The sequence below is a fragment of the Pleurodeles waltl genome, chromosome 8 (assembly GCF_031143425.1).
Source record: "Pleurodeles waltl isolate 20211129_DDA chromosome 8, aPleWal1.hap1.20221129, whole genome shotgun sequence".
In the NCBI taxonomy this organism is placed as follows: domain Eukaryota; kingdom Metazoa; phylum Chordata; class Amphibia; order Caudata; family Salamandridae; genus Pleurodeles; species Pleurodeles waltl.
This window is the reverse complement of record NC_090447.1, coordinates 831,968,408-831,981,451: the sequence shown is the minus strand read 5'-3', so window position 1 is coordinate 831,981,451 and position 13,044 is coordinate 831,968,408. Positions and strand designations below refer to the sequence as shown.

The following is a 13,044-nucleotide window of genomic DNA, read 5'->3' as shown; positions in this document are numbered from 1 at the left end:
CCCCACAGTGCTGAGCCCTATTTTGGCTATTTGGGGTAGTTTGCACTTAGGCCTTCATAACTTTTTGTCCACATAAGCTATCCTCGCCAAATTTGCATCCTTTTTTTCCAACATCCTAGGGATTCAAAAGGTACCCAGAGTTTCTGGGTTCCCCTGGAGGAGACCAACAAATTAGCCAAAATACACCTAAAATTTTATTTTTTTCAAAGAAATGGGAAAAAAGGGCTGCCGAAGAAGGCTTGTGGTTTTTACCCTGAAAATGGCATCAACAAAGGGTTTGCAGTGCTAAAATCACCATCTTCCCAGCTTTCAGGAACAGGCATAGTTGAATCAGAAAACCACATTTTTCAACACACTTTTGGCATTTTACTGGGACATACTTCATTTTTACTATTTTTGGTGCTTTCATCCTCCTTCCAGTTAGTGACAGGAATGGGTGTGAAACCAACACTGTATCCCGGAAAGCTAAGTATTTCTGTAAAGTAGACAAAATTCTGAATTCAGCAAGGGGTCATTTGTGTAGATCCTACGAGGTTTTCCTACAGAAATTAACAGCTGAAAAAAATATATTGAAATTGAGCTGAAAAAAACTGTATTTTTCTCAGCATTTTACTCTGTAACTTTTTCCTGCAATGTCAGATTTTTTAAAGCAATATACCGTTACGTGTGCTGGACTCTTCTGGTTGCAGGGATATATAGGGCTTGTAGGTTCATCAAGATCCCTAGTTACCCAGAGCCAATAAATGAACTGCACCTTGCAATGGGTTTTCATTCTAAACCGGGTATTCAGCAATTCATTTGCTGAAATATAAAGAGTGAAAAATAGGTATCAAGAAAACCTTTGTATTTCCAAAATGGCCACAAGATAAGGTATTGAGCAGCAGTGGTTATTTGCCCATCTCTGAATTCCGGGGTGCCCATACTAGCATGTGAATTACAGGCCATTTCTCAAATAGACGTCTTTTTTACACACTGTCTTACATTTGGAAGGCAAAAATGTAGAGAAAGACAAGGGGCAATAACACTTGTTTTACTATTCTGTGTTCCCCCAAGTCTCCCGATAAACATTGTACCTCACTTGCGTGGGTAGGCCTAATGCTCGCGACAGGAAAGGCAACATGGACACATCATATTTTTACATTGAAATCTGATGTGTTTTTTGCAAAGTGCCTAGCTGTGGATTTTGGCCTCTAGCTCAGCTGGCACCTAGGGAAACCTACCAAACCTGCACAGTTCTGAGAACTAGACACCTAGGGGAATCCAGGATGGGCTGACTTGTGGGGCTCAGATCAGGTTCTGTTACTCAGAATCCTTTGCAAACCTAAAAATGTAGCCCAAAAAACACTTTTTCCTCACATTTCGGTGACAGAAAGTTCTGGAATCTGAGAGAAGCCACAAATTTCCTTCCACCCAGCGTTCCTCCAAGCCTCCTGATAAAAATTATACCTCACTTGTGTGGGTAGGCATAGTGCCCGCAACAGGAAATGCCCCAAAATACAACGTGGACACATCACATTTTCAGAAAGAAAACTGAGCTGTTTTTTTGCAAAGTGCCTAGCTGTGGATTTTGGCCTCTAGCTCAGCCGGCACCTAGGGAAACCTACCAAACCTGCACAGTTCTGTAAACTAGACACCTAGGGGAATCCAAGATGGGGTGACTTGTGGGGCTCTGATAAGGTTCTGTTACTCAGAATCCTTTGCAAACCTCAAAATGTGGCCAAAAAAACACTTTTTCCTCACATTTCGGTGACAGAAAGTTCTGGAATCTGCCACAAATTTCCTTCCACCCAGCGTTCCCCCCAAGTCTCCTGATAAAAATGGTACCTCACTTGTGAGGGTAGGCCTAGTGCCCGCGACAGGAATAGATCACACAACGGTCAATGTTGGTACTTACATGAGGCAACTGTTGACCCTGGGGTGATCCATTCCTTACGCAGGCACTAGGTATAGGCACTCAAGTGGGGTAGTGTTTTTATCAGGACAGGTGAGGAATCACTGGGTGGTAGGAATTTTGTGGATCGCAGCATATTCCTGTAGTTTGTGTGACAGAAATGCAAGAAAAATAGAGTTTTTCTTCAACATGTCAGCTTTGCAGGTTATTCTGGGTATGAAAACTTTGGGGAATCCACACAAGTCACACCTCTGTGGACACCCCCGGATGTCTAGTTTCCAGAAATGTTTGGGTTTAGTATGTTTCCCTATATAGCTGCCGAAAAAAACACAGGTGCCTGCCTTACAAAACCAGTTTGTTTTGTGATAGATAACTTTGATGTCTCCACAATACAATTTGGGCAGTGGAATTTGGGGCTGAACTAAATTGGGGAGCTCCCAAGAGAGCACCCTCTCTGTGCTTGCCCCCGCATTCACCTGCTCTCTGGGTTGGGCTAACCCACTATTGCCCTGTTGCACAGACTGTGCTTGCAAAGGGACAACAGGACTGCCCTCATCACCTCGCTCACAATTTACTGGAAGGAGTTATCCAATGGGACTCCTCCAACTGAAAAATCACTCCGAGAGTCTGCGCCATTGTCCTATCCCTCAGATGCTGTCTCAGTCTCTGATCCTATGTCGGAGCTGTCCTCTATAACCCGAGTGACGTCAGCAGCAGTCATCCATCAAGGTGCCATCTCTGCTATTGGCTAAACTGTTGCTCTAAAACACTAGCCTACTTAGACAGTCACAAAATTGCTGGTGTGTGTCTGTGATACGTGCAACAGTAGAGGCCACCTTATGCGCTTCTTCCCTCAATCAGCACGTTCTTTCAAGACACTCAAACACCTTGTCACATACCATTCGTCACAGTCTTTAGCACCTCCTGCGCCCAGTCCAACAATCTTTATTGGTGCTCCCACTCCCATGTCCTCCTCCTCGTATTCCCTCATTACCACCCAGCAAACGTGCTCTTCATCTCTCCATAGCCACTCCCCACCCCGCACATATATTTAATTCGTATTTTAGCGCAGGTAGTGGCTGAATTTACTAATGTACTCAGCTATTTACATAAAATACAGATTTGCTCTTTGCAGTAGTCATATAAACCTTCTCTGCTTCTTTATGGCACCAAAACTGCCACTAGACAAAAGTCTGATCCTTTTGTAGCAGAAACATAATCACAAGACTTACTTGACTTTTTTATTGCTGCCTAAAAGCTAAGCTAAAAGCTACAGTTGAAATGTGTCAGTTGAAGTATGTGCACTGCTTTGAAGACGCAAGCTGCAACTGCAAGAAAACTGGTGGCAAATATATATAGCGCTGATGTCACAAAGGGGCGGGTGGGGTGCGGGGGGAGACACGGAAGCTCTTCGTGTCTCCCAGGGCTTTTAAAAAAATATATATATATATATCTATATATATCATCAAAGAGGGAATCCTGTGTTTCTTTCAGGGCTCGCCTATCGAGGTTGGTGCTCAGTCAATGGGCACAGGACCCATTTCAAATCCACGCCAAAAACAATTCAAAATCTGGCACTCCTTGCAAAACAATGGCCTTCATTTATTTAAAAAATCCATAAAACAGAACATAGGGCAACGCGTTTCAACCTTCACGGTCTTCTTCCTTGGCCCTTCTTACAGAGTTATACAACGGTACATATATCTATATATATATATATATATATATATATCTATATATCTATATATATATCTATATATATATATATATATAGATATATATATAGATATAGATATATATATATATATATATATCTTTGGGTGCGACGCACCCGAGGATTTTCAAACCCCCTCCATGGTGTCGGCCACTGGTCGTGACCCGCACCAGGGAGGTAGTACGGGCGTCGGCCAGTGGCCGACATCCGCACTAAAGGGGTTAAAGCAAAACTAAACATTTTATTTTTGCAGCAGCACACAACAAGGCAATTTCAGACCACTCCATGCCACTTTTCTCCACTCTGTGTCATTCCACTGTACATCACTCCACTCTACACAGTGTCACTACTTAACACCACTCTACTCTGTGTCACTCTACTTTTCTCCACTCTATGCTACTCTACTATATCCCACTGTGCTCTACAGCGCTCTACTCTTTGCTACTCCACCCCATGCTCCCCTAAACCACTTCATGCCATGGCACTAAATTTTAGGCAAGCTGAACAGGAGCTACACTGCTGTACGTAGCTAAAAGACAATGGCAAAGCCAGTAGCTCTTGCACAGGGGCGACCTATTGATTTCCAATACTTGTTAATGCTTGCGAGTCACCACTAAGGTAGGCCCTAAATTATCAAAGGGCAGGGTGCATTGGAATTAAAAAGTAGAACATGTGTGCTTAAGTTTTACATGTCCTAGCAGCGAAAAACTCCTTAAGTCACTTTTCACTGTTGTAAAGCTTATCCCTCCCACGAACTAACATTGGATTACCTTATTACATTTAAAACGTGATAACTTTAGCTTGGGAGCAGGTGGAAATATATTGTTTACACTCGAATGAATTGCAATTTAACATCCTCTTTAAAGCCAATGTCAGATTTTAAGTACAATTCTGAAAATGCCACTTTTAGAAAGTTGCCATTATCTTGTCCTAACCATTTGTGCCTTCTGCAAGTGTACTGGTTCATATTACTGTAAAGGGCCCTGCTTTTTGTGTTTGTGTACTGCTTCCATACAGTAACGCAAAGGGGGCCTATGGATGGACAGGATGGGCCATCTTGGCGGGATTCTTGTGAGGAGGTCTAAAAAGCCATACTTACAGTGCAAAGGGCTATGCCTCCTGCACACACAAAGAAATCTGACACCAGGCCTACTCTGTCTTTTGTCATCCCAGACAGTTTGGAGCCTTGACGGGGAGGGGAAAGAACTTTCCAGAACCAGATGTGGTAGCAGGACATTATTTCCCCACACAAATGCTGGCACCAGGTATATATATTGGACCTCTAGAGCCCCTCTTCAGAGTATGCCTGGATCTGTGGAAGTCACATAAGAAGGACTGCCTTGCTGCAGAAAGACTGTGTTACTATCTGAGAAGGAAGACTGGACCTGCTTGCCTTCATCTCAGGCTAACCAGAGTGACTCCAAAGGTCAGCTGGCTGTCCTCTTGAGTGAGCTTCAGGCACCTAAGCTCCAGAGGCCTCCCTGCAATTGCCAGCTACCCTGCTGCAACTCGACCCACTGAAGCCCTGCTGCTGACCTCTGCCTGGAGTCAGTCCTGACCACCAAAAGGTGTCCCCCACAAGGACTACCTGTGGGTTCCATCAAATATGATGCAGGACCTAGCAGTTCCTGATAGATTGCTTAATCAGAACCGATGCACCGTGACAATTAAGAACAGGACCCTACATGCAGGTCTTGCAGTTCCTGGTCAGATCCGATGCAACTCAACCCACGATTTTGCATATCAGTACTGCGCAGCTTCTGATCACAATCCATGCTGAACGACTCAAAGCCTTGAATCAAGGACAAAAGGCACAGCTCTCAGCTGACTTAAATCAGGCCCCTGTATCAAACACTCACTTCATTGCCTTTGGACTGAACTTGACTTTGTCCCAGTCCGTCACAGCCAGATAACCACAGTTGGTACTTTATGTTTCTTGGTGCTTTTTTTTTACTGAAAGCTTTAAACTTGAATATCCCTGGTTCTACTGATTGGATTTTTGCCATTCTGGTATAATTTTATTAAAATTTACTCTATGTTTTTAAATTGGTGTTGGATCTTTCTTGTGTTTTCATTTTATTACTGTTTGTATGCTGCATAAATTCTTTACACTTTGCCTCTAAGTTAAACCTGACCGCTTTGTGCAAAGCTACCAGAAGGTTAAGCACAGGTTAATTTAATGACTTTTGTGGTTCACTATGACAAAGATTGTGGTTGTTGCCTGAGTGGGCCTACACCCTTCTCAACCAATAACCCAATTTTAAACATTCTCTATTCGGTAGGGATGGCAGTGAAGGGTGAGGTTCTGTGTAAAACGGCTGATAACCAACCTACATGAAAGGCAGAACTGAACAGGATGGAGCCCTATGTGGAAAAGAGGGAAATGTAGCTCCAAAATGGATGTAGCAAAACATTTTCAATGACCACACCTAAACAATGCCCGTTTTTAAGTCATACCTGCCCGCATGTCTGATTTCCATCCACCTTCAGCATCTACTTACATTAACTAAAAGCTTGATACCGTTCACCCTACAGGTGGTAGATAACAAACTCTCTAATTTCAGTATCATAGGCCTATCTACTCTACCATATATCATACATGCAAGGCCATGATTTCTCTCTGCTCTTACATTATTATTTTCACTTACTTATGACAGGTAAATATTCATGGCAGGTAAGGACCACTATGCTTTTAGAGCCCCAATGGATGAGTAAACTGGGAGCTGTATGGGTGTTAAAATAGGGAGAGAGGAAGGTGCTTTTGTATTGGAGCGTGGCGTCAATACAGAGGTGCACAGTGCTACACGGGGTGAAGTGAAGGCTAGATCTTCTACAATCTTGACTATCATTCACATCCACTGTGAACACTTCATCAACTGCATCACCTTTGTCAGAATCTTATTTTATTGTATTCATTCTTCTCTTATTACTCAGCTTGTTTTATATACTACAGAAAAATGCTCTATCGTCTTATTTTAAAGCACTTCCCACTCACTGCAGGGTAATTATCCAACGTCAGTCAATTCAAATCCAGATTATATTCAATTTGACCAACCTCACTTCTTGGTACTGATTAGAGTCTTAAGCTCTGCTTACCTTTCATCTCAGATCTATTTTTGAAAATGTTTAATTCATGTTTTGCTAAGAATACATCACCCCTACGCAGCTTCTAGATTTCAAATGCTTCCTTCTAAAACTATCACAACATTGAGGCTTTTACAGGACTATACAAAAACACCGTAGGCGGCATTCCTGAAAGTATGTTCTAATACAGTGTGTCACAAATTAGCAACATTACCTCAATGTTCTTCATTTCACAATAACAGTAGTCACCATCATCTAAAAGAGCATGCAGACTAAAACATCAAAAGTAATCACCTTTGAACTAGTGACAGACTGTATGCTTCAACAGCACCTGGACAATGTCCACCAAATCTTGAAATACCATTTGTGCCAGGTACATTTCTGAATTATCTTTATACAACTTCAGTTATAGCACTGCCAACACTGTTGATTGGCTGACAATAATGTCCTTCATTGGGTTCAGCTGTATACATCACGCATCTACTAATAGCAACAGTGTAATTTCTTTGTTTTCATAGCCCAGCCGATGCTTTGTGCCTCCCTAGAAGTTGCTTGCCAAGTGGTCCAGACACTCCTTTTTGAGATAAGGAGTCCCTATACTGCTCTGAAAGACACAACCCTCCGTGTATACACAGTGCTGTACTGTGCAGGTAATGTCCCTTGTGCACCAGGTTTCTGCCTGCTTGCATTCCTCCCTTGCTGGCAGCGCACACACACACACACACAACATAAAACAGATGTTTTGCACCAGAGTGTTCTCCATGTGCCTGTTCACTCTGGCTCCCTGTACTTTGGCAACTCGTGCACATGGCAAGGAACATGAACTAAGTGCCACCTGACCGTTGTTAAAGCTTACTCGCCCCTAGGGCTAACAGTATTGTTCTTTCACCAACTCGCTCCCACAACCCTAAGCCTACCTTCATACTTCCTCTAAAACAGTGAAACAACAAGCTTTTAGTGATGAAGATGTGTTCATGCTTTAAGACAATGGTGGAGTGACTGCCTAAATTAGAACCCAGAGAGGGGTGGGAAATGTAGTGCGACATCAAGCTCTGCAGCAAACCCTCACACACACTCGCCTTTAGGCAAATAGTCAATATTTGTTTTGACACCCTATGAATGAGTTATGCTGACTTTTTTTCTCATGTTGGTTATCCTGTGCACAACTTTCCCACGTTTGCACATGCGATGAGTTGAAACATACAATTGAAGATAGTGCCATAACGTCTGAGGATTAAACAGTTAGACAAAATGTCTGAGCATCCTAGGGAAACTTAAGAGATTGGGAGCAGATATATGTCTCATACAAGAGACACATCTTCTAGGACCAGCACCAACTACTCTTAACACAGTTCCCTACATAATCTCATGCAGTTGCCAGAGTTTCCATACTATTTGTGAAAAGAGAAATCTAAATAGGCAAAAGAGGCAGGTGGCCAATAGTGGTGGGAGAAAGGGAGGATCAGCCAGTGACTATAGAGACAATTTAAGCCCCAAACATGGGGCAAGGGTAGTTCTCCATCTCAATGATCCACAAAACACTGCAGATTTCGGACCTCAACTATATGATGCACCCTACTCAGGACAAATTGGAGAAGCAGGTGGAGTAGCAGCTCTATCAACAGCGAGCAAAACACTGCTAAAAGACTTGAACATAGTGATTTGTTGCACTGCAGACATCCACTCATGATGGACTGCTCCCACCTTTCTGTAGCCCACCACACTTACATGTGCAACATCCACATACTTGTATATCAAAATGTAATTTATCTCAGGCTGGTCTCTACTGATAAGACTTAAGCTGAATGAAAGACGATTCTACACTCATAACTGTACTCATATGAAGAATGTTCACCCTGAAAGATTACTGTAGTACTTTTGAGAAAAAGAACTAAGGGCCAGATGTATGACGCATTTTACCGGTTGCAAATGTTTGTGACTGGTAAAATGTGCTTTGGCATGTACTGGTGGCAAAATGCGAGTCGGTAACTTGTTACCGACTCGTATTTTGCTTTTGCGATTCAGTATTAGGAAGGGGCATGTAAAGGGTGTCCCTTCGTAATAGCGAGTCGCACTGGTATGTAGGAATGTTTTGCGACCAGGAATACAGTCACAAAACATTCATACTTTACCAACTCCATGAAGGAGGCGGTAACCCATTCTCAAACAGGAAGAAGTCCCCAAGTGACCCCTTTGTGAATGGGGATGCCAACATGTTTTCAGAGCAGGAGGTGGTCCCATGGACCACTGCCCACTTTTAAAAAAATGAAAAAGAAACTTTTCATTTTTATTTTTAAAATATATCTTGTTCTTCTTTCAAGGCAAATGGGCTGCATTTTTTTTTAACTGCTTTATTTAAAAAGCAGTCACAAGCATGGTGGTCTGCTGACTCCAGCAAGCCACTATCCCTGTGAGTACCGGCCATTCCTAATGGGTCATAAAATGCGACCTCCAACATGAATATTAATAATGTAGATCCTTTGGGACCCATTTGGGAATCGCAAACAGTGTCTCAGACACTGCTGTACATCAGTGTTTGCGACTCACAATTTGCGAGTCGCAAAAAACTACAAATTGCAAACACTGAGGGTCGTACATCTGGCTCTAAGATCTGTGACTGTGTAAAGAATGCCTAACAACTACATAAGGAGAAGGTCGGATTGTACAATACATACCGGTCATATTTCTTTGTATTTCATGATGTGCATTGTTTGCTGCTGCTCTGATACACACCACAATAAAGTTTATAGTACTTTGATCAGTGCTTTAAAGATAATTTAGAAGTGCAGGTACTCGCTATTTAGAGCACCTGTTTGCTCCTGAGAAGTGCTGATACTCTCCCATCATTATTGTACTGCAGCAGTGCTCAGAAGTGCAGACACTGTCCCTTTCAAATGAAAGAAGTGCAGGTACTCAGTACCGGACAGTACCTGCCCGTTTAAAGCACTGACATTGATAACTTGGCATTTTATGCAAAAAACTGTTCACAGTGGATAATGTTATTATCGGGGCTCCTGGTTTAATAGTATTTATCTTTTTAACATCTCTGGCTCTATTTATCCACATGTATTTTTGACATATTATCAGCATGTATGCAGTTATTTCGAGTCTTGTGTACAAATTAAGTTGTAACTTGTATATTTTTACATTTAACTGAAAATGAGCACCCATGCTTGCCTGTCTAGTTTTAGTACATTACAAAGACACATATTAAAACAATACACAACTATAAAATATTCATTTATATCATAAACTAATGTCGATATATGGAGTTATTTAAGGAAAGTTCACCCTGTTTTTATTTTAAATTCTGTACGCCGTCACTCAAAAGAAGCCCAATTAGCTGTATTTGCCCGCTTTAAAACATGAATACAGAGAGGAAGCACGCTGCTTTCTGTCAAGATGTATCTGTAAAAGTGAGTAAAGGTCAAACTGGAAGGCTTTGTTATGGATAGGTTTCTTGTATGTTATACATACAAGCCATTAAAACTTTTTTTGAACAAATAAAAAGATGAGGGGCTCATCTGACCAGTCACAGTACTAGTACGAGCGAGGCAGGACATTAAAAGTGCATTGCGGACCGCAAATACTCTCTTAACCGAAGAAAGACATGGGTGTCCCTAATACAGCCTGTTAGAAATGCAGGGACCGCCTCAACCCTGCTCCCTATGAGCAGGTGTGCGGTCTGAGCGCCCTTCAAGCCGCAGCTTTCTGTACCTTGTCCATCCCAGGGCCAGTAGAGAAAGAGAAGCGCAGCAGTCAGCGCGCAGGCGACAGTCGCACAGCCCCACGAAGGACCCGTCATTCCCCTTACCTAGAAGGGAGGCGGGGAAGCGCAGAGTCGCGCCGAGCACTCGCAGCACTTGGACCATCTGAGCGCTTGACAGGCTGTCGCACCACCAGTCGCCCCAGATCCGAACCACGAAACAAGCACTATCTCCATTAAAGAAAAATCCATAGCGAGCGTTAAGCCATCATGAGAGAAGCCCAAAACACCGTGGAACGTCCAACCACAGATGGCGCCGAATAATAAAAAAAAAGACAAAACACTATTTCCGCATAATTTTTAGAGCATTTATTTAACTTTTTTTTTTTAAACTAGTGAAAAAAATTAGTCACGCTTTTGTCTTCAGTGCTGAATACTCACGAACCCCACCAGATCCAGGTTACAGCACCATATCGAAGTATTATATCAACAAATCTACCGACATGGGTACTAAATTGCCGAAAAGTGTTCTGCGTTACGAGCGTTTAGAAAACAAAGTCCGTCTACTATTTCTTCTCCCTATTTGTAGTCTGTTTTCGGTGTCTACTGACATAAACAGTCTGCCCAATGTTACGTATGTTAACCCCTTCGCTGCCAGGCATTTTCCCCCCTCCTGTGCCGAGACTTGTTTTTTGGCTATTTGGGCCAGTTCGGGCTTAGGCCCTCATAACTTTTTGTTCACATAAGCTGCCCACGCCAAATTTGCGTCCTTTTTTTCTAACATCCTAGGGATTCTAGAGGTACCCAGCCTTTGTGGGTTCCCCTGAAGGAGACCAAGAAATTAGCCAAAATACAGTGAAACTTTTGTTTTTTTTCATAAAAATGGGAAAAAGAAGGCAGCTCGTGTTTTTTTCCCTGAAAATGGCACCAACAAAGGGTTTGCGGTGGCAAGATCACCATCTTCCCACCTTTCAGGAACAGGCAGACTTGAATTGGAAAACCCAATTTTTCAATACAATTTTGACATTTTACTGGGACATACCCCATTTTTACTATTTTTTGTGCTTTCAGCCTCCTTCCAGTTAGTGACTAAAATGGGTGAGAAACCAATGCTGGATCCCAGACAGATAAAAATGGTACCTCACTTGTGTGGGTAGGCCTAGCGCCCACGAAAGGAAATGGCTCAAAACACAATGTGGATATATTGCATTTTTTCACAGAAAACAGAGGTGTTTTTTTAAAACTAGACACCTAGGGGAACCCAAGATGGGGTGACTTGTGGGGATCTGACCAGGTTCTGTTACCCAGAATCCTTTGCAAACCTCAAAATTTGACCCAAAAAACACTTTTTCCTCTCATTTCGGTGACAGAAAGTTCTGGAATCTGAGAAGAGCCACAAATTTCCTTCCACCCAGCGTTCCCCCAAGTCTCCCGATAAAAATGGTACCTCACTTGTGTGGGTAGGCCTAGCGCCCACAAAAGGAAATGGCCCAAAACACAACGTGGACACATCACATTTTTTCACAGAAAACAGAGGTGTTTTTTACAAAGTGCCTACCTGTGGATTTTGGCCTCTAGCTCAGCTGGCACCTGGGGAAACCTAGCAAACCAGCGCATTTTTGAAAACTAGACACCAAGGGGAATCGAAGATGGGGTGACTTGTGGGGACCTGACCAGATTCTGTTACCAAGAATCCTATGCAAACCTCAAAATTTGACCCAAAAAACACTTTTTCCTCTCATTTCGGTGACAGAAAGTTCTGGAATCTGTGAGGAGCCACACATTTCCTTCCACCCAGCGTTCCCCCAAGTCTCCCGATAAAAATGGTACCTCACTTGTGTGGGTAGGCCTAGTGCCCATGAAAGGAAATGGCCCAAAACACAACGTGGACACATCACATTTTTTCACAGAAAATAGAGGTGTTTTTAACAAAGTGCCTACCTGTGGATTTTTGCCCCTAGCTCAGCCGGCACCTGGGGAAACCTAGCAAAGCAGTGCATTTTTGAAAACTAGACACCTAGGGGAATCCAAGATGGGGTGACTTGTGGGGCTCTGACCAGGTTCTGTCACCCAGAATCCTTTGCAAACCTCAAAATTTGACCAAAAAAACACTTTTTCCTCTTATTTCGGTGACAGCAAGTTCTGGAATCTGAGAGGAGCCACAAATTTCCTTCCACCCAGCGTTCCCCCAAGTCTCCCGATAAAAATGGTACCTCACTTTTGTGGGTGGGCCTACTGCCCGCGAAAGGAAATGCCCCAAAACTCTATCTGGACACATCAAAATTATCAAATACAAAACTACCTGTTTTTGCAGGGGGGCACCTGCGTTTTTGGTCCTGGGCTCAGCAGCCTTCTAGGGAAACCTACCAAACCCAGACATTTCTGAAAACTAGACACCCGAGGGAGTTCAGTGAGGTGTGACTTGAATGGATCCCCCAATGTTTTCTTACCCAGAATCCTCAGCAAACCTCAAATTTAGCTAAAAAATCACATTTTGTCCCACATTTCTGTGTGGGATCACTGCACTGGGACACATTTCATGCCAACAAATGTTCCCCTCAGTCTCCCGGTAAAAATGATACCTCATTAGTGTAGGTGTGCCAAGTGCTTGTGAAAGGGAAGAGCCAAAAACATGTTGATATTGAGGGG

At 42.9% G+C, this 13,044-nt stretch overlaps 1 protein-coding gene across 4 annotated transcripts in view; it reads right to left on the bottom strand.

The window, feature by feature from the left end:
• NAXD (NAD(P)HX dehydratase) overlaps window positions 1–10,695 on the bottom strand; it is a 359,272-nt gene extending 348,577 nt beyond the window's left edge. The window contains exon 1 of one of the 4 annotated variants that reach the window (XM_069205114.1): window positions 10,504–10,695. In XM_069205114.1, the coding sequence (XP_069061215.1) occupies window positions 10,504–10,561 (58 nt within the window). In that variant the 5' untranslated portion in view covers window positions 10,562–10,695. Of the gene's footprint in view, window positions 1–10,406 lie in introns of all 4 variants that reach the window. The other 3 variants (XM_069205117.1, XM_069205115.1, XM_069205116.1) reach the window with 3 other exon arrangements.
• Between the last annotated feature and the right edge of the window lie 2,349 nt (window positions 10,696–13,044).